Here is a 21,948-nt window from a genome sequence, read left to right as displayed (position 1 = left end):
AACCCCCCCCTGCCAGGACAGGCTGAGTTCCCTGGGGGGGGGGGTCTTCACCCCTTGAGACCCTTGGCTGGGTCATACTGCAAGGCAGTAGGTCAGGGGTCCTCAAACCTGGCCCCTTTAAGACTTGGCTGGCTGGGGAATTCTGGGAGGTGAAGTCCACAAGTCTTAAAAGGGGCCAAGTTTGAGGACCCTTGCAGTGGATTCGCTAACACTAACCCTGGCTTGTTGCAGTGATAATTCTGCTCTGCCCCCAGGAATTGTCTCACACACACACACACACACACACACACACACACACACAGGACCCGTCACGGTCCACCTTATTGGCCCTGCTCGAAAGAGCCTCTTTGGCACCAGCTGAGGTTACCCACCCGTGGTTCCCTTTTTCCGCGAGTTGGATGGTGGATGTCTCCAAGGCCTGTCTGTATGTCCCAGGCTGTGAGTGACTTGCCGCGGACGGGTAGATTGACCGAGCAGAAGGAGGGAGAAATAGGTGTGGGGTTGCCCTTCCTTCAAGGATCCGCTGAGCAGGTTTGGCCTCCACCTGGATGCAGTTCTGAAGAACTATAGAAGATCTTTGGCTGATCAGCTAGGGTGGATAAAGTCTCTCTGTTTCCACCAAACTGCCCAGTTACGGGAACCAATAAATTCTCTAGCTAAATAAATAGGTGATTGCAATTCCTAGTACCTCGGAGACGTCCGGGGTTAGAGAAATAACAGGGACTGGCATTTCATTCAGGCCAGTAACTCTGGAGATCAGGGAGAATGTTGAACTGTAACAAGCTGTGTTGGACCAGTAGAATGTGTGGAGCCGTATCATGGCTAGCTCCCTTGCCTGAGATGCTGGATCGGAGGCAATTATTGGCAAACTGGCTAGCGAGCAAATATTTCCCCCCTTAATCGTCTGGTACGTTTTAAAAGGGCCACAGCCGTGTATAAATGTATGGTTATCTCTAAGCTAAATTCATTTTTGTGTAACTATCTTAAGAAAGTACTAAATTCTGATTATTTGATTCAAGATGGACATTGATTAATATTTATATATTACTTACATGTAAGAGTGTAGGTGTATACATATGTTGTATATGGTATGTTTAAATGTGTGTTATGTATGCGTACATTTCATTTTTAATGTGTGCCGTTGTGCCCACAGAAAAAAAATGACAGTAAAGGTTATAATGTTCCATTTCATTCACATTGATTTATATGTGTATGTTTGCATATTGGCAGGTCTAGACTGACCATGATGATACATTTTGGGGCACTAACAGCTGTTTTCATTTCTAAGTGGGCTGGACAGGGCCTGGCCCTTGCCATGGAGCTGGTCCAAAGCTCCATTCTTCCTCCAGACAGTTGCCAAAAGCAGGCTGGCTGACGCAGAGCAGTGGGTTTATGGCTAGAAAACAAGAATGTGATATGCTGGGCGTAATTTAACGGTGGTGTCTTTATTGCAGAAAGAAGGAACTGTCCACATCCAAGAAAGACCGAGTCAATCATTGCCTGACAATATGTGAAAACATCGTTGCTCAGAGTTTAAGGTAATCAAGCGTTTTCTGAACTCTGCTGCTGAAAACAGTGGAGGGTTTAAAAATGATCAGGTATTGGAGGAAAACCATGGAAGGCCTTGAGTCTCGCAGAAGGGAATCTACAAACGCGGTACAGGTTTAACAAACGGGATCAAAACAGAAAGAAAATCAAGGCGATCGAATAGAAACTCTCGGTGACCGATGGATGTGTTTGGGATGTGCCCTCCCTTGATTTAACTCTGTTGGGATGAAGTGCACGAACTGCCTGCAGACGTTCTGTTGCCACTCTGTGAGGCTCCAAGGCAGGGCATCGTCAAACTTGGCCCTTTTATGACTCTGGGACTTCAACTCCTAGAGTTCCTCAGCCAGCGTGCGAGGGAGCTGAAGACCCCAAGTCATAAAAGGGCCACGTTTGAAGACCCCCTGCTCAAAGGCAACATAAACAGGTGGATTGGACAACTGACCAGGTGTAGCCTGTGTCAGGATTACACCAAGGAACTCTGCAAACCACAGAATGTGTTGTAGACTGGAGAGGACTGTCTACAACACGGTCCTTTCAGCAGTTCCAAGAAGGCTCCACACCCCTTTGCACCGCTCAGGTGACCCTGAGGGCACAGATGAGCCTCCAAGGGGCCTCAAGGACTCTGTTAAAAAAAGGCAAATGAGCAGCTGTCTGCAAGGAGGATAAATCCTCCCGTTCCCCACCATTCCAGTCAGAACTGAAGAAGCCTCTTGTGCCTAAGAAGCAAAACGTCTTCAAAGGAAAAACAAGAAAGTCCAGTTGGCTCCTGAAAAAAAGGCACCTTTGGAGAAAGCGTAGTTTGTGCGCCCCAGCCTCCGCTGAAACTGTGTGAAACCAATGAGGTGTTTTTCTTAACTGGGTGCAATTCTTTCTTAAGGAATTCTCCGGAGTTTCCAAAGTTGTTGGGGATTGCCATGGAACTCTTCCTTCTCTGCAGCGATGACGCCGAGTCTGACGTCAGGATGGTCGCTGATGAGTGTCTCAATAAAGTGATAAAAGTAAGCGGTATTTTCTATGACCTGTCAATAGAAAATAGGCGCGGGTAAGGCGCCTGCCCCGCCCTCTCCCGCCGGGCCGCCAGTCCAAAAAGGTTGGAGACCCCTGCGGCATTAGGTCACAGCTGGCTGTGGAATTCTGGGAGTTGAAGTCCACCAGTCTGAAGTTGCCACGGGGTGGGTGACCCTGCACACAGACATTCGGTCCTTTGTAGTCACGGAGTCTTATTGCTGTTGCTGTTCAGGGTCTAAAAATCTCTTGTAATAAATAAATATGCTACTTTTAAGCCCAGAACGTTGGAAGAATGAGTACATCTTTGATATGCGCTCTCGATTCCCTTCTAGGCGCTGATGGATTCTAGTCTCCCTCGGCTGCAACTGGAACTCTACAAAGAGATTAAAAAAGTGAGTTCCTTTTGACCCAAAATTGTGGATTGGTTTGCACGCTCGACTCTCTGCCAAAATGGAGCCTGGGGTTTCTGTCGCGAAGTGAAACGTTCGTTCAGTGAATCTCGCCCCCACTTTACAGCCTTCCTCACCACCGTTGTTAAGAGAGTCTCACCGTGATTAACTTGGGAAACCGGTGGTTAAGTGAACCCGGCTTCCCCCTTGGAGTTTGCTTGTTAGGAGGTCGCAAAAGGGGGTCACGTGACACCCCCCCCGGGGCTGCTGCGACCATCATAAATGTGAATCAGTTGGCAAGCCTCCGAATTTTGATCATGTGACCGCAGAGATGCCAGCTAAAAGCCACCAGAAATGAACACTTTATTTGAGGGGAGAGATTGGGGGGCGGGGCTGATGGGATGGCTGAAAGGTGCATGCTGGTCTATTGGCTGGGGAATTCTGGGAGTTGAACTCTGTACAACTTGCAGTGGGCGAAGTTGAGAAATGCCGGCCTAGAACCTCAGTTTTGAAATGACTGATGTTTGCTTTCAGTGTGTTTACTGCATTGGAAATCAAAGTTGAGAAATTTTTTAAAAATGTTTATTTGACTTCACAGATCACCTAAAAGGAACTTGTGAGATTAATAATAATAATAATAATAATAATAATAATAATAATAATAATAATAATAATAATAATAATAATAGTAATAATAATAATAGTAATAATGGTAGACAAAAATTCCAAATCCAGTCTGAACATCTGGTTGACTGTGCGATGATCAATAATAACAATAATAAAAGAAATAGAACAACTGTGGCAAAGGCAAGCAAGGGTAGTACCAACAGTAATAGGTGCCTTGGGTGCAATCTCAAAACACCTGGAGCACCACTTGAACACCATTGGCATTGACAAATTCACCATCAGTCAATTGCAAAAGGCGGCTTTACTAGGAACTGCTTCCATCCTGCGACGATATCTGTAATAACATCCAACATCCACATCTGCCTATCCCAGGTCCTTGGGAAGGACTCGATAGGTAGACAAGAATGCCAAATCCAGTCTCAACATCTGGCTGATTGTGCGATGATCAATAATCATAGTAATAGCAATAGAGCTGAAAGGGACCTTGGAGGTCTTCTAGTCCAACCCCCTGCTCAGGCAGGAAACCCTGTGCCACTTCAGACAAATGGTTGTCCAGCCTCTTCTTAAAAACCTCCAGTGTTGGAGCATCCACAACGAATCACCCTTTGAGAGCCGTTGATCTAAAGTTTTCAGGAAGAATATTTGTGTTTTTAAAACCCTAGTTTATTTCAGAAAACCTGGCTGCATGGCTGCTTCCAGCTCCATAGGGACTTGCGCGAGTCACTTGGCTGTAGGTTTATTTTGGGCCTAGGGATTCTGTAAGAGGCCTGCCTTGTTAGCCCAGGCTACCTTTTCTCGTGGCTGACAGGCGAGTTGCTCTTTTCTGGTGTGTTTTGCAGAACGGTCCTTCCCGGAGTCTGCGGGCTGCTCTGTGGAGATTTGCTGAACTTGCACATCTTGTGAGACCGCAGAAATGCAGGTGAGATGATCTCCTTGAGAGCAAGAAGCATGCTGCGGGATTCTGGGCCAGCAGGTTTGGGGTGTTACCAGTGTGTTACTGGAGTTGGACTGGGACCTGGCTGACCGGCTCTCCATCTGCCTAGCCAACTGTTGCGGGTCTATGCAGAGAGTGGTAAGGACAGCTGAAAAGATTATAGGAAGACCACTTCCTGTTATTCAGAAAATGGCTTATAAAGTGCTTATATGTGCTTAGAGCGCGGAGCATTGTTAGAAACCCCCCATACCCACCCACTTCATGGGCTGTTTCTGTTGCTCCCCTCTGGGAGGAGGTTTTGAAGTACTTATAGCAGAATGACTAGATTCTGTAACAGCTTTGTTCCTTATGCCATCCGTCTTGTAAATTTGCAGGATTCTTTTTTTTTTGGCCTCACCACATATGTACACATTCAAACTAGACTGTGATGTTTCTGTCATCTGCGTGCGGGTATGTGGGTATATGCATAATAGTATTTTTTTTGGAGCTGAATTCAATGAAATTTCATTTTAATGTATGCTGATTAGTGTATATCTAAAGTGACAATAGCGTTTTTATTCTGTATTCTGTTCTACTCTATTCTCTTCTATATTGTATTCTGTTCTATTCTGCTCTATTCTATTCTGTTCAGTTCTGTTCTATTTCTGTTGTGTTCTATTTCTGTTTTCTGTTCTGTTGTGTTCTATTTCTCTTCTGCTCTATTCTCTTCTGTTCTATTCCTGTTCTATTCTAATTCCATTCCATTCCATATTCTATTCTATTCTATTCTATTCTATTCTATTCTATTCTACTCTATTCTATTCTATTCTATTCTATTCTATTCTATACTTCTATTCTATACTTCTATTCTATTCTATTCTATTCTATTCTATTCTATTCTATTCTATTCTATTCTATTCTATTTTATACTTCTATTCTATTCTATTCCATTCTATTCCATTCCATTCTATTCTATTCTATTCTTCGTTCCTTCTATTCTATTCTATTCTATTCTATTCTATTCTATTCTATTCTATTCTATTCTATTCTATTCTATTCTATTCTATTCTATTCTATTCTTCTATTCTATTCTATTCTATACTTCTATTCTATTTTATACTTCTATTCTATTCTATTCTATTCTATTCTATTCTATTCTATTCTATTCTATTTACTCTACTCTACTCTACTCTATTCTATTCTATTCTCTATTCTATTCTATTCTATTCTATATTCTATTCTATTCTATACTTCTATTCTATTCTATACTTCTATTCTATTCTATTCTATTCTATTCTATTCTATTCTATTCTATTCTATTCTATTCTATTCTATTCTATTCTATTCTATTCTTCGTTCCTTCTATTCTATTCTATTCCATTCTATTCCATTCTATTCTATTCTATTCTATTCTATTCTATTCTATTCTATTCTATTCTATTCTATACTATTCTATTCTATACTTCTATTCTATTCTATTCTATTCTATTCTATTCTATTCTATTCTATTCTATTCTATTCTATTCTATTCTATTCTATTCTTTGTTCCTTCTATTCTATTCTGTTCTATTCTATTCTATTCTATTCTATTTACTCTACTCTACTCTACTCTACTCTACTCTACTCTACTCTATTCTATTCTCTATTCTATTCTATTCTATTCTATACTTCTATTCTATTCTATTCTATTCTATTCTATTCTATTCTATTCTATTCTATTCTATTCTATACTTCTATTCTATTCTATTCTTCGTTCCTTCTATTCTATTCTATTCTATTTACTCTACTCTACTCTACTCTACTCTATTCTATTCTCTATTCTATTCTATTCTATTCTATTCTATTCTATTCTATTCTATTCTATTCTATTCTATTCTATCCTATCCCATCCCATCCCATCCCATCCCATCCCATCCCATCCCATCCCATTCTCTCTCCTTATTCTATTCTATCCTGTAATTCTATTCCACTCCACTCCATTCCGTAACGCAACTCGCCTGGCATTGGATGCTAGTAATTTGCCTTAGTAGATTCTCCTCCTTGCTGCGAAGAAGGACCTCCTTAGAGGTCTGGAGGCTCCCTTTCCTGTTTGCATTTTCTTCTGTCCCCCCTCCCCCCTGAAAGGGGAGGGATGACATTGCTGGCCCTCTTTTGTGCCGCACCACGTCACAAAAAGGGAGCATCCTGTTCCAAGTCTTTGAGTGATGTGTGTTGTTGTGGTTTTTTTTTGCCATCTCTTGGTGCAGGCCGTACTTTGTGAACCTCCTGCCCTGCTTAACCCGGGTCAGCAGGCGGTCCGAAGAATCCGTGCAGGAAACCTTGGCGGCGGCCGTGCCCAAAATCATGGCAGCTTTTGGGAACTTCGCCAACGACAGCGACATCAAGGTAAAATTATTATTTGAGATGCTGTCACAAAGCCACGAGCCAAACTCTGGGAGTCCTCAGATGATGGAGGAGAATGTCTTCCTCGATGAGTTGTAGAGTCTTGCCCGGGGCTGAGGACAGCTTACTCTCCCTATTGCAAAGGGCGAGAAGCACTTTCCTTTGAGTTTTGACGTCGGAGTGGCAGTTAATTGTTTGGCTGGCTTTGACCTGGATGTCGTCTCCTATAGCGGGAGCATCTCTGCCCGCCCTTTACCAGACTTCGGAAAAAGGGAACTGAGATGGCACAGAAACCCTCCTCCACTGATTTCTCTTTTCACTCTAGGTTTTATTACAAGCTTTCATAGGTAATCTCAACTCCAGTTCTCCAACCATCCGTCGGACGGCAGCCGCAGCCACGGTGAGCATCTGTCAGCATTCACGAAGGACACAGTATTTTTACACCCGGTTGCTTCAAGTATTGCTAGGTAAGTGCCTAGTTTATCTTCCTGCTGCAGCTTTGCTGGATCTTTATTGCTCTCTCTCTCTCCTTTTTCCTCCTTCCTTCCCTCTCTCTCCTCTCTTTCTCTCTCTCTCTCTCTCCTCTCCCTCTCTCCTTTCTCTTTCCTCTCCCTCCTTCCCTCTCTCTCTCTCTTTCTTTCTCTTCCTCTCTCCTTTCTCTCTTTTCTTTTTCTCTCCTCTCTCACTCTCTCTCTCCTTTTCTCTTTCTCTCTTCCCCTCTCCTCTCTTTCTCTCCCTCTCCTTTCTCTCCTTCCCTCTCCCTCCTTCCCTCTCTCTCTCTCTTATCTCTTTTTCTTTCTCTTCCTCTCTCTTTTCTCTCTTTTCTTTCTCCTCTCTCTTTCTCCTTTTTCTCTCTTCCCCTCTCCCCTCTTCCTCTCTCTCTCTCCCTCTCTCCTTTCTCTTTTTCTTCCCTTTCCCTCTTTCCCTCTCTCTCTTCTCTTTCTCTTCCTCTCTCCTTTCTGTTTTTCTTCCCTCTCCCTCCTTCCCTCTCTCTCTCTCTCTCTCCTCTCTTTCTCTTCCTCTCTCCTTTCTCTCTTTTCTTTCTCTCTTCCCCTCTCCTCTCTTCCTCTCTTTCTCTCTCTCCTTCTTTCTCTCCTTTCTCTTTCTCTCTCTTCTCTCTTACTCTTCTTTTCCTCTCTTCCTCTCTCTCTTCTTCTCTTCCTCTCTCTCCTCTCTCTCTCTCACTTTCTTTCAACTATACTCCCATTCTTTGCCTGAAGGTATATTTCCAAGGAAATACCTGTCATAAAACTGAGTTTCCGGAGCCTTTTATGAGGTTAACAGATAATAACTCTGGAACGGAGCAAAGACTAAGAAACAACGAAAGCCACGAAAACGTCGGCGACGTTAAACCCTGGGGGAGGTTGAAATTTGTGTCACTTTACATTTAATATGTAAATTATTAACCTTAGAAGACGTCAGAATGTCACTTGTTGAAACACCGATTCTGGGGTAGGGGAAATGTATTCTTTGGCATTGCTCTATTAATTCTTTAGCTAAATTTTAATGTTTTTTTTTCATCTGTTCCCTTAACGTGAGAGAAAGAGCCAGCTTAGTGTGGCATCTGGCTAGGAACTGGAAGTTTCGGTGAGGCCTAGTCAGTGGTGGGATTCAAACAGGTGAACAACCGGTTCTCTGTGTGGATGCCGCTTCCGGAAGTCCGTTCTGGCCCCGGGCAACAAAAAAAATTAGCAACCGGTTCTTCTGAAGTGGTGCGAACCGGCTGAATCCCACCGCTGGTTCCAATCCTGCTTGAGGCACCAAGCCCGTTGAGTGGCCTTGGACCGGCCACTGACTCTCAGCCCTAGGAAAGAGGCAACGGTAAACGTACTTTCGGAAAACCTTGCAAGAAAACAGGCAGCCACCAGGAGTCGGGACTGACTCGAAGGCATCCCCCCCCCGACGCCCCCTCCCCCCAGTAACTTACCATAGAAATAGGGAACGCTCCCCTCTTTGGGGCATTTGACAAATATAGCAGGTCAAGAGAAAGTCAAAATAAAGAGCCGCGTTGGCCTTTTCAGGGAAACGATCCCCGCCTTGCTCAAAAAAATGTTGGCAGGTGTCAGTCGATTTTCGAGTGAAAGCAAGTTTATATATATATATATATATATATATATATATATATATATATATATATATATATATATATATATATATGTGTGTGTGTGTATGTGTATGTGTATGTGTATGTGTATGTGTATGTGATGTGTATATATGTGTATATATATATATTTCCTTTTGAACATCCCTTCCACACCCTCCCTTAAAGATGAGATAAAAATATAAGAGTGCAAAAACACTCTTTGGTGAGCGTACTTTAAGCAACGCGTGTGTTTGTGTGCCCGTTCTTCAGTAAGCCTTGGTAGGCGTGTGCCACACAAAAACAAATTGACCCACCAGGTAACAGGATTTTATTTTTTTTCATTTTAAAAAGACACACACACACACACACACACACACACACACACACGTGCCATGGTGGAAAGATCTCTCTGATTCCCATTAGCCACCAGCCCCTCTAGAACTTCCATCTGCGCTGGGCTCTCCCTGGAGGCCTGGTGTGCTCTAAAGCAAGGGTCCCCAACCTATGGGCCGCAGCCCACTACTGGTCCGTGGCCTGCTGGCCACTGGGCCGCGGAACAGGCTGGCCAGTGCGCGCACACGTGTGTGTACTTATCCCCACTCGCGTTGGTGCCGCCGCTGGTATGCAAACGGGGCGCCGTGCGGCAAAAACGGGGCACTGTGGCGAAAACGGTTCAGTGTTAGCAAGTGTCGCGGGGTGCTAGCACATGCGCACAGCCCCTTTGCACGTACCTGCTCTCACGTACCCGTCAAACACTTCCCCCTCCCTCTCTCTCTGGCTCTGAAAGACCCCCGTGGGCTGCAGCTATCCCAGCGTTCACAGGACCAGCTTCAAAATATGTGCTGCCAAAAAAAAGTGGGATGCTTGGGGACTGGCAAGGGAGTCCCACTAGGTCCTTTGTGGGGCGGGGGTGTGTCAGTGGGCCTTGTGAAGGGCTGGAGGGCGGGGCTGCTTGTCAGCTGCTCCAATTCGTCGTCTTCGCAGGGCTGTTGTGTCCCCAGGAAGAAGAGCATCCCAGCGTCTTGATCCTCGGGGTGTTGCTCACCCTGAGGTACCTGATCCCGTTGCTGCAACAGCAGGTGAAAGACACCAGCCTGAAAGGCAGCTTTGGGGTGATACAGAAGGAAACCGAGATCTCGCCTTCCTTGGACCAACTCATACAGGTAACAGTTCGCTCAAGAGCGCAGTGGTGGCGCAGTGGTTGGAATGCAGTATTGCAGGCTAACTCTGCCTACTGCCAGGAGTTCCATCCTGACCAGCTCAAGGTTGACTCAGCCTTCCGTCCTTTTGAGGTTGGTAAAATGAGGACCCAGATTATTGGGGGCAACAGTCTGACTCGGAAAACCGCTTAGAGAGGGCTGTAAATCACTATATGAAGCGGTATATAAGTCTAAGTCCTATTGCTATTGCTCCCTCCCTCCCTTTCCTCCATTCCTCTTCCTTCCTTCACTCCCTCTCTCCCGGTCCTTCCTTCCTTCCTTCCTTCCTTCCTTCCTTCCTTCCTTCCTTCCTTCCTTCCTTCCTTCCTTTCTTCTCTGTCTCCCTGTCCTTCTTTCCTTCCCTCCCTCCCTCTTCCTTCACTCACTTCCTCTCCTGCCTTCCCTTCCTCTCTCCCTGTCCCTCCCTCTTCCTTCCTTCCTTCCCTTCCTCTCCTTCCTTCCCTTCTTCCTTCCTTCCCTCCCTCTCTCCCTGTCCTTCCCTCCCTCTTCCTTCCTTCCTTCCTTCTTTCCTTCACTCCCTCTCCTTCCTTCCTTCACTCCCTCCCTCTTCCTTCACTCACTTCCTCTCCTTCCTTCCCTTCCTCTCTCCCTGTCCCTCCCCCTTCCTTCCTTCCCTCCCTTTCCTTCCTTCCCTTCCCTTCCTCTCCTTCCTTCCCTCCCTCTTCCTTCCTTCACTCCCTCTCCTTCCTTCCTTCCTTCCCTCTTCCTTCACTCACTTCCTCTCCTTCCTTCCTTCCCTTCGTCTTCCTTCCTTCCCTCCCTCTCCCCCTTTCCTTCTCTCCCTCCCTCTCCCCCTTCCTTCCTTCCTTCCTTCCTTCCTTCCTTCCTTCCTCCCTTCCCTTCCCTCCCCTTCCCTCCCCTCCCCTCCCCTTCCAGGTGTATGAACTGAGTCTCCAGTACACCCAGCACCGGGATCACAACGTTGTGACCGGATCCCTGGAACTGTTGCAGCAACTCCTCAGGACGCCTCCCCCCAACCTCCTCTTGCTCCTCACGATGCGTGGGGGGCTTTTGCAAGCCAGCGCCGCCGAAGGCGAGATGGTGAGCAGAAGCCGCAGCGACAGCATCGTGGAACTGATCGGTGAGCGGTGTTTCCGACGGGTTGAAAACGGGAGACACGAAGGAAGGGACGTGAAACGCTTTTCCTGAACGGTTCCATCACAGAAAGCAGGCCGTCGAATTCTTAAAAGGGTGTTACCCAAAGATTTAAAATGTCTTCTGTGGGTTCTTCCAGCGTCGTTTAGGGCTTGTGTAGTAACGAACGCTTTCCTGTTTCTTTCTCTGCATGCTAAAATTGCACCAAATGAGATTAAATTGACGATGGTCTTTTATTTCTCCAACCGATGACCTCTTACAAAATGACTTTTCTTTTGCATGATTGGTGGGGGGGGAAAACGGGACTGATTTCTGCTCGGTGGGAGACAAAGCAACTGGTTTTCCAAAATAGTTGCTGAAATGAATTCCTTTGAAAAGACACGCATCAAATGCCCTGTGGCTGCGTTTCTCAGAGACTGTTATGATTCCTTTTTAATATTTAGTTTTTTTGTGATTTGCAGCTGGAGGGGGGTCTTCCTGCAGCCCTGTTTTCTCCAGAAAACAAAAAGGTGATTATATCTGTGAAATCTGTCTCTTACGCTCTCTCTACCTCTTTTCATTCCTCTGACTTGGAAAACTTCTTATTTCTTCGGCTCTTGGTCCTTCGTTCTGTTCTTCCTTTCGCCATCTGCTATTGCTGTTCTTTAAAAGAATCGTAGTTACGTTTCATTCCTTGCTTTTCGCTGTGGCTAAAAATTATGTAAGGTATCATCGTGGAACGCCGGGACAAAAATCTACCGACGTGGTTGCAAAGAGTCAATAACGACTTGGCGGCACGTAATCAATCATAATGAATTGATTTGGCTAAATGTCTGAAATGTTTGAGTACTCTTTTTAATACAATAACTTTGTTTAGACAAAGTACTTTTTTTAAAAAAAAACACCTGTAGTTGCTTTGCTTTGATTTTTTTTTTGACATTTCCCTAATGCATCGCTATATCGGTTCAATCAGATCTTTGACTAAGTCTATAAGTAGGTAAGGGACGTGGTGGCTCAGTGGGTTAGGACGCTGAGCTTGTCGATCAAAAGGTCGGCAGTTTGGCGGGTTGAATCCCGAGTGCCGCGTAACAAAGTGAGTGCCTGTTACTCGTCCCAGCTTCTGCCAACCTAGCAGTTCGAAAGCACGTAGAAAAATAGGGACCACTACGGTGGGAAGGTAACAGCGTTCTGTGCGGCTTTGGCGTCTAGTCATGCCGGCCACATGACCACGGAGACGTCCTCGGACAAGCGCTGGCTCTTCGGCTTTGAAACGGAGATGAGCACTGGCCCCTAGAGTCGGAAACGACTAGCACGCATGTGCGGGGGAACCTTTACTATAAGTAGGTAGGTAGGTAGGCAGACAGACAGACGGAGAGATACAGATAGAGATGTAGATATATAAAAACTGGCAGACTATTGATATGTATAAAACATTCAAAATGTTGGTTTTGAACTGTTTTCGTATGGTTTCTACTCTTTAGTTCCAAATTTTTAACTTAGATCGGGGGTCTTCAAACCTGGCCCTTTTGTGACTTGTGGACTTCAACTCCCAGAATTCCTCAGCCAGGCTGAGGAATTCTGGGAGTTGAAGTCCACAAGTCACAAAAGGGCCAGGTTTGAAGACCCCTGTTGTATATAGTACGTTTGTGTGTTATGTATGTGTACCCTTTGAGACGAAGCTACTAAATTTCATTTTTAATGTGTGCCATTGTGCCCACAGGACAAAATGACAATCACGGTTATCTCTAATCTAGAGCAGTCTTTAAATCTGGCTGGATAATTTGAGGCCTGGCGCATCCTCTCCGCCTCCTCTACAAGAATGGCGTGAACTGGATGGAGAATCAGATAGATGCAGCTCCATCCTAGAGGAAATGCCAGGCAAAAAATTCATATTCTTGCGTTTATTTATCAGCTAAAGTCCTTTCAGGAGAAGAAGAAGGTCTGGAAGAAGATTCTGAAGCCAGATCTGAAACCAGCCAGATGGGCTTTGCAGGTAAGTTGGCTTCTCATTCTTGTGAGAATTGCTGAAATCGATCCACTATTATTTTTCTTTACTCGTGAATTTACTGCCTTCTAAAAAAGGGGGGGGGGTTTGCATGTATTACATAATAACACCTGTTGAGTTGAGCAGCATATCATGAACCTCTCACTTCGCGGAAGTGTAGAAAACTGCACCAGGGGTTCCAGGCCGTGTTTTTGTATGGAAAAGCTCAGTAGCCCCCTTTAGACTTTCACAATAAACCATGACTTAGCCATTGTGTTGAAAAAATCTTTTTTAATATATAACTCCAGATGTCGCACAAGACCAAATGCAGCAGTTTTGAATTTTTGAAAAGATAGGTCCTAGGCCAAGGGTACTCAGGAATTCTGGGAGTTGAAGTCCATGAGTCATAAAAGAGCCAAGGTTGCCTACCCCTGTCCTAGGCGAAGCAAAGCAAGACTTGTTTTCTTTTGTTATGGAAACAATACAGATAATCCTTGACTTACAACAGTTTTGTTAGTAGAATAGAATAGGAATAGAAAATTTATAGAATAGAATAGAATTAGAACTAGAACAATAGAATAGAATAGAATAGAATAGAATAGAAAATGAATACAATAGAATTAAAATAGAGAAATGAAGAATTAGAATAGAATTAGAATAGAATAGAATAGAATAGAATAGAATAGAATAGAATAGAATAAGGAGAGAATAGAATAGAATAGAATAGAATAAGAAGAGAGAAGAGAATAGAATAGAATAAGAAGAGAATAGAATAGAATAAGGTGGAATAGAATAGAATAGAATAAGAAGAGAGAATAGAATAGAATAGAATAAGAAGAGAGAATAGAATAGAATAGAATAGAATAAGAAGAGAATAGAATAGAATAAGGTGGAATAGAATAGAATAGAATAAGAAGAGAGAATAGAATAGAATAGAATAGAATAGAATAGAATAGAATAGAATAGAATAGAATAGAATAGAATAGGGTTTGGCTCTTTGTGTCGGCAAGCGGGAACTTCAGATCCTGCCTCACCTTCCTGCAACCAACGTCTTTAGTAAAAGTTCTTATCTCTTCAAGCAGTCGAGAGTCTACTTTCCTAAATGACTGTTTTGGGGAGGGTGTGACATTATGCTAATTTCCGTGTGAATGTGTGCTTTAATCTTGGCTTTCCTTTATTATAAGGGCTTCGAGGAAGGGATCTTTTGTGGAAACAGAAGAGAGGAATTCCATAAAAACAACAATTACCGACACGACGATAACGTTTCGATGGGTCGCTAACGGCGCTTTACGGCGCTCCGGAAACCTCATGCGGTTTCTCTTTCTTTTAGGCTCTGTGAAAAGTGAGCTCAGCAGCGAATTAACCCCCGCCTCGGGCCTCGTGGCGGCGGCCGGCTCAGCCTCCGACCTTCCGGCTTGCGACATCATCACCGAGCAGCCCCGTGCCCAGCACGTCTTGCAGTCTGAGTCGGAGCTCCCGGCCTGCGATCTGACGGGCGCGGTCCCGAAAGCTGATGCCGACGCTGAGATGCTGAGCCGGAGTTCCAGCCAGATCAGCGCCCTCCAGTCGGAGGTGAACGACGGCACCTCGTCGCCCCTCAGCGACAGCTCCCAGACCACCACCGAAGGGCCGGACTCGGCGGTGACCCCCTCCGATTTCTCTGAAATGGTAAGAGCGCTGCCGAAGGGCTGCACGAAGGGAGCGTTGCAAGGGTTCCAGGGCTTATGCTTCGTGATTGTGGGGTTGGGGTTAATCTTTCCCCCCCACACACACACACACACTTTTCCCCACTCTTTTTAACACTAGTGGGTTTGTCTGTGGAGGTTCTCGGTCGTTCTGGGTCCTGGTTGTCCCAAAAGTGCTTTTTTTTCAGGAGGCAACAGGACTTTCTTGTTTTTCCTTTGAAGACGTTTCACTTCTCGTCTCAGAAGCTTCTTCACCTCTGACTGGATGGTGGAGAAATGGAAGGATTTATACTCCTGGCAGACAGCTGGTCCTTTACCTCCTTTTAGAGGGTCGTTGAGGCCACTTGGAGCTTTGCCTGTGTCCTCAGGGTCACCTGAGTGGTGCAAATGGGTGTGGAGCCTCCTTGGGACCGCTGAAAGGACTGTGTTGTAGGCTGGAAATGTCGTATCCCACTCACTCTAGACAAGCACACTTTGGCTGGTCCTGTTAGACATTCTTAAGGCTGCAGGCTCAACTGAGAATGCCTGAGGGGGCGGAAGGTTCTGGAAGAATCATTGGCAAGCAAAGAGCATGGAAATGGCTCGGCCTCTTCCCAGTGCTTTAATTCAGTGTTTTATACTTGCGTATACCTCCGGTTGCCCTTCGGGTGAGATTCAAGGTGCTGGTGATGACCTATAAAGCCCTAAATGGCGAGGGTCCGGGGTATCTGAGGGAACACCTGCTGCCGGCATCAAGCTCCCTTCGTCCAGTGCGCTCCCACAGGGAGGGTCTCCTCAGGGTGCCGCCGGTTAAAGATTGCCAGCGGGTAACACCCAGGGGGAGGGCCTTCTCTGTGGGTGCGCCTGCCCTGTGGAACCAGCTGCCCGCGGAGCTTAAGACTGCCCCCGACCTCCGCTCATTCCGCCGGGACCTGAAGTCCTGGCTCTTCGAGCTCTCTGGCCCAGGCTGAGTATTTTTTTAATTTTAATTTTAACTGGCTTTTTTATTTTTCTCAGGGTTTCATTTAATCTTTTTAAATTTGTTTTAACGTTTGTATTGATTTTCTTTTAAATGTCCTGTAAATCGCCCTGAGTCCTTCGGGAAAGGGCGACGGACAGAATTTTGGTAAAGTTTCAGTGTCATTTACATTTCAGTCCAAACCAGGGCTTTTCAAACTTTGCAACTTTTAGGACTAGTGGACTTCAACTCCCAAAATTCCTGGAGCCAACCAGGAACTCTGGAAGTTGAAGTCCACAAGTCTGAAAAGTTGTCAAGTTTGGAGATCTCTCCCCCCCCCCTCCCCCCCGATCTCAACTGCTTTGAAAGTTTTTCCTGTGTACAATTTAGATTCTAGAGGGTGGTGAGAATCAATACTCCGGAATGCAGATTGGACAACTGCAGGATGAAGAAGAAGAAATGAGAGACGATCTACACAACGAGGCCATGGATCCTTTCCGAAATTCTTGCCTCGGTACGTTGACCCCCTAGTAGAAGCAAATACCTGATAGTCCTCGACTTACGCCTACGATGGAGTCCAAAATGTCTTGTTGCTAAGCGAAACATTTGTTAAGTGAGTTTTGTCCCCTTGTACGACCTCTGTTGCCACAGTGCTTAATTGAATCACTGCAGTTGTTAAGTTAGTCACACGGTCGTTCAGTGGATCTGGCTTCCCCCGTTGACTTTGCTTGTCAGAAGGTCGCAAAAGGGGATCACGTGACACCCCCCCCAGGACGCTGCGACCGTCGTAAATGTGAGCGTCCGAATTTTGATCACATGAACATGGGGGGGGGATGCTGCAAAGGTCGTAACTCTGAAAAGAGTCATAAGTCACATTTTTTTCAATGCCGTTGTAACTTTGAAAGGTCACTAAATGAACCGTTGTAAATCGAGAACTGTGTAGTGTTAATTACATTAATATTATAATTAGGAAAATTATTATTATTATTATTATTATTATATAAAACTTTTATTCATTAAACATGGAACTCAGTCAACTGAACACTCAGTGTTCAGGTCTCTCGTTTGCGGAGTTCCTCAGGGGTCGGTCCTCTCGCCTCTCCTGTTCAACATCTACATGAAACCGCTGGGGGAGATCATTCGTGGTTTTGGAGTGGGTTACCATCAGTACGCTGATGACACCCAGCTTTTCATCTCGACTCCAAACCACCCCAGTGATGCCCTCAATGTGATGTCCCGTTGCCTGGAAGCGGTCCGGGAATGGATGGGGAGGAACAGGCTTCAACTCAACCCGGACAAGACTGAATGGCTGTACATACCGGCATGCCAGGATATTCAGAATATTCCATTCCTTAATATTGGGGGCGAGTTATTGCCCCCCGTAGATAGGGCTCGCAACCTGGGTGTCCTCCTAGATTCACAGCTCTCCTTAGAAGATCACATAGGAGCTGTGACTAGGGGGGCTTTCACTCAGATTCGCCTGGTGCGCCAACTACGACCCTATCTGGACCTGGATGCCTTGCGTACAGTCACCCATGCACTTGTGACCTCTCGTCTTGACTACTGCAACGCTCTTTACATGGGGCTGCCCTTGAGAACCACTCAGAAGCTTCAGCTGGTACAGAGTGCAGCTGCACGAACACTTTTGGGGGCTTCCCGATACTCCCATATTACACCTCTCCTCCGTGAGCTGCACTGGCTTCCAGTTGCCTTCCGAGTGAAATTCAAGGTGCTAGTGATGACATACAAAGCCCTACATGGCGTGGGTCCGGATTACCTACGGGAACACCTACTGCCAGCGTCAACACCCCTCCGTCCTGTGCGCTCCCACAGAGAGGGCTTCCTCAGGGTGCCACCGGTCAGAGAATGCCGGCTGGTGACCCCCAGGGGGAGAGCATTCTCGGTGGGTGCGCCAGCCCTTTGGAACTGCTTGCCAGCCGAAATCCGGATGGCCCCCGACCTTCGCACCTTCCGGCGTGACTTAAAAACCTATCTTTTCCAGCAAGCCGGCCTGGCCTGATAGATTTGGGGTTCTATTTGTTTTATTATTGCTTTATTGTATACTTACTTTGCTCTGTACACCGCCCTGAGTCCTCCGGGAGAAGGGCGGTATATAAAACAAATAAATAAAATAAATAAATAAAAATAAATAAATTGATTGGCACTAAATGGTTGACACGGGTTGCTGCCAGCATCCTAGGTATCAGCCAGGTATCCTTAAAATGTAAGATGTTCTGAGTAGCACAGTTTTGTAGCTTTGCTGGAGTTATTGCAGTTGTTGTAGTAGTTATTGCAGCAGTTATTATTATTATTGTTCATCGCACAGTCAGCCACATGTTCAGACTGGATTTGGCATTTTTATCTACCTATCAAGTCCTTACCAAGGACCTGGGATAGGCAGATGTGGATGTTGGATGGTATTACAGATCTCGTGGCAGGATGGAAGCAGTTCCTAGTAAGGCTGCCTTTTGCAATTGACTAATGGTGAATTTGTCAATGCCGATGATGGTGTTCAAGTGGTGCTCCAGTTGTTTTGGGATTGCACCCAAGGCGCCTATTACTATTGGTAGTACCCTTGCTTGCCTTTGCCACAGTCGCTCTATTTCCATTTGTGGGTCTTTGTATTTTGTTATCTTCTCCAGTTCTTTCTCGTCTATTCTGCTGTCTCCAGGCACTGCCACGTCCACTATCCAGAGATGATGATGATGATGATATTATTATTATTGTCATTGCTGTTGTTATTATTATTATTATTTTATTTTACAGAGCTTCAGCGATCTCATTTAGCGAAAAGCATGAGCCACAGCCGGGAGCCTTCAAATGGCAGCGTGGAGAAGCTTGGGCCGAAGGAAGAAGCTGAGCTGGCTGACCATGGAAATAAGGTCAGTCTGATGGGGGGGGCAAGGGGACCTTAGGTTGCTCCGGTGACCCCCAGGTTGGGCAGAAGGGCGACCCTCTTATGGATGGGAGACCAACAGTGTCAGCTGAGTATCTTCTCTGGCAGGGATGGGCCAATCAACAGAGAGTCCTCAACTCACCCTCACAGTTCAGCCCAAAGTTTACGTCGTCAAGCGAGACTTTTGCCCCGTTTTCCTTGCCCTAGCCACTATGTGCATCCCTGCAGTTGTTAAGTTAGCAAGGCGGTTGTTAAGCCAATCCGCTTTTAACCCATTGCCTGGGCTTGGCTCAGAAGGTCGCAAAAGGGGGTGACTTGAGCGCCCCCCCTCCCCCAGGGACACTGCGACCCGTCGTAAGTGCGTGTCAGTTGCGCCAAGCGTCTGCACTTTGACCGCGGGGACACTGCGACGCTCATAAGGGTGAAAAATCGTCCTGAAGCGCTTTTCCCGGTGCCGTGGTGACTTTGAACAGTCACCAAATGGACGGTTGTAAGCTGAGGACCGCCTGTGATTCTGGACTGTTGTGGAGGGCTGCGAAGACACGCGGAAACGCACACACCCCCGTGCATGAATTGGGGGGGGGGAAACCCAGCAGTCGCCTTTAAAACAAAAGCAATGCAGTTATATTGCACGCATGACGTACACTTATTTATATTTGATTTCTAATTTTCGATTGACCTCACTCAAGGACAGAGCCAAAGGGTCGGATGTGGCCCAGGTTGTGGGGATCGTAACATTTTGTGGGAACCTGTGATTCTTTGACTCTCTTGGCATCCTAAACAGCAACGCTCTTTGGTTGACCGGTGTACTTTAACCTCCAATAAAATCGAATTGGATTTGATTGGATTTGATTTTGCTTTTAACCGCAGCTCTCCAGAATTAAAGGCGATATCGGGGGCTATCAGGATGGAAGTGCTGCTCCGTTAGTCCATTGTGTTCGCCTCCTGTCGGCCTCTTTTCTGCTCACAGGAGAGAAAGGGGGTGAGTTTGCCACACACAGGGTCCCTGCAGAGAAAGAATGAAGCCATTGACCCCTGTCCTCTTGGATGACGGATTTTCCCATGTATTTTACCAGGAAAGATAGATAGAGCAGGCTAGAAAAGTCAGTGCCCTCCTAACCATACCCAAGCACTCCGAGTTTGTTGGCGATGTCCATTTTGCTCTCCGAGTTCATGGTGACCTAACCCTAACCCTAAATGGAATTTTCCTCCAATGGGATTTTCCCATGTATTTTACCAGGAAACATAGATAGGGCAAGCTAGAAAAGTCAGTGCCCTCCTAACCATACCCAAGCACTCCGAGTTTGTTGGCGATGTCCATTTTGCTCTATGAGTTCATGGTGACCTAACCCTAACTCTATGGGTTTTCTCTGGAGTAACTATCATATCAGCAAATTCTGCTTAAGTGTGTTTTTTAACAGAGCAAAGGCCTTTCAACAGACAGTCCTCAAGCTTCAGCTAGGCTCATAAGATTAGAAACACATACAGTGCATTTTCTTCATAGCACGCTGGCTGAGGAATTCTGGGAGTTGGAAGTCCACAAGTCATAAAAGGGCCAAATTTGAAGACCCCTGGGCTAGCATGTCTTCTGCACTTTCTGTAAAAGCAATAAGCTCTTTTTCCCATAGGAGTGAGGAGGCCACAGGGCCCTAAAATGTTGTTTTTCCCCTCAAAAAGTGGCTCCTGGGTGGGTCATCTCTGGCCCTTCATAACTGCTTCTGGGATGTGACGGCATTTAATGATCCCTTAATGGTAGAACATGTCGTTGGTATTTCTGGCGCTTGCCAAGTGGTGTTTTCTCAAGTCAAAAAAAAAAGGTGTGGGTGGGTGTGTCAACCAGATCCTTATATACTGACCCACCCACCTGACTTCCTGTTCCTCCTCTTCTAGCTTTGGTGCCGGATAAAGAAGTCCGGGTCAGCGTGAAAGCCTTGGCCATCAGCTGTGTGGGGGCAGCCGTGGCCCTTCACCCGGAAGCTTTCTTCAGCAAACTGTTCAAAATGCCCGCTGAAAGTGTCAAAGAAGAAAGTGGTTGGTGTTTTGTGGATTCTTTTTAACTGTGTGTTTGTGTGTGTGTGTGTGTGTGTGTGTGTGTGTACACATACGCATATAGGTAAAGGTAAAGGTTTCCCCGCACATGCGTGCTAGTCGTTTCCGACTCTAGGGGCCGGTGCTCATCTCCGTTTCAAAGCCGAAGAGCCAGCGCTTGTCCGAGGACGTCTCCATGGTCATGTGGCCGGCATGACTAGACGCCAAAGGCGCACGGAACGCTGTTACCTTCCCACCGTAGTGGTCCCTATTTTTCTGCTTGCATTTTTACGTGCTTTCGAACTGCTAGGTTGGCAGAAGCTGGGACGAGTAACAGGCGCTCACTCTGTTACGCGGCACTCGGGATTCGACCCGCCAAACTGCCGACCTTCTGATCAACAAGCTCAGCGTCCTAACCCACTGAGCCACCACGTCCCTACATACGCATATACACATATACATATACGTATACATACACACATTGCTTTGTGCTTAAATTGTAAGCCGCCCTGAGTCTTCGGAGAAGGGCGGGATATAAATGGGATTAAAATAAATAAATAAATAAATATACATACACACACACACACACACACAGAAGTATTACTATAATTAGATAAAGATTTGTAATCAGAATATCATATCTTGGTATGAAAAGGGAATTAAGAATACGCTAAGAAGTTTGAATAAGGGAAGCTTTTTGGTTACCCGTATAGAATTTGTTTCGAAATTATAAATAATTGGGGTATTTTGAATACGGATGAGAAATTAAAATTGAAAAAGCGAAAATAGGATATCGGCTGAATAAATGGATACTGAGTGCAAATGCAATTAAGATATGTTTTGGTTAGAAAAGATACTCTAAGCTGATGTTATTGATAGTGATTAGAAAACTGCCACAAGCGCTGCTATTCCACTGTATTTTTATGAGCCACAATAAGAATGGTATTTGCTTCGTGTGGGAAAATGTCTCTCACCAGAAGAAGGGGGGATGTATTGGATGGTGTAATATTGGAGCTAGTTTGAAGAAGCTGATCCATACTACGGAATTGCTAATGGACTCGGTCCTCACGTTGTCTATTGCGCACTTGATTGTAAAAATAGAAATTTAATAAAATATTTATTAAAAAACACGATTTGGGGTGAGTCTGGCTTAGAGGGAATTATGCACACGTGC

The 21,948-nt window shown here is 45.6% G+C and overlaps 1 protein-coding gene across 1 annotated transcript in view; it reads left to right on the top strand.

Annotated features, from left to right (window-relative positions):
• HTT (huntingtin) overlaps positions 1-21,948 on the top strand; it is a 118,946-nt gene that overhangs the window by 1,834 nt on the left and 95,164 nt on the right. Inside the window, exons 2-16 of the mRNA XM_081332918.1 lie at positions 1,455-1,538; positions 2,426-2,546; positions 2,889-2,948; positions 4,412-4,491; positions 6,732-6,870; positions 7,193-7,334; positions 9,935-10,113; positions 11,047-11,251; positions 11,727-11,774; positions 13,157-13,237; positions 14,559-14,896; positions 16,241-16,364; positions 18,617-18,732; positions 19,617-19,728; positions 20,637-20,777. Coding sequence (XP_081189044.1) covers positions 1,455-1,538; positions 2,426-2,546; positions 2,889-2,948; positions 4,412-4,491; positions 6,732-6,870; positions 7,193-7,334; positions 9,935-10,113; positions 11,047-11,251; positions 11,727-11,774; positions 13,157-13,237; positions 14,559-14,896; positions 16,241-16,364; positions 18,617-18,732; positions 19,617-19,728; positions 20,637-20,777 — 1,970 coding nt within the window. The remainder of the gene's footprint in view (positions 1-1,454; positions 1,539-2,425; positions 2,547-2,888; positions 2,949-4,411; positions 4,492-6,731; positions 6,871-7,192; positions 7,335-9,934; positions 10,114-11,046; positions 11,252-11,726; positions 11,775-13,156; positions 13,238-14,558; positions 14,897-16,240; positions 16,365-18,616; positions 18,733-19,616; positions 19,729-20,636; positions 20,778-21,948) is intronic.

This window comes from Vipera berus (assembly GCF_964194415.1).
Source record: "Vipera berus genome assembly, chromosome: 7".
NCBI classification, from domain to species: Eukaryota; Metazoa; Chordata; class Lepidosauria; order Squamata; family Viperidae; genus Vipera; species Vipera berus.
Note: the sequence above shows the minus strand (reverse complement) of the source record. Positions and strands in the feature narration are given on the sequence as shown.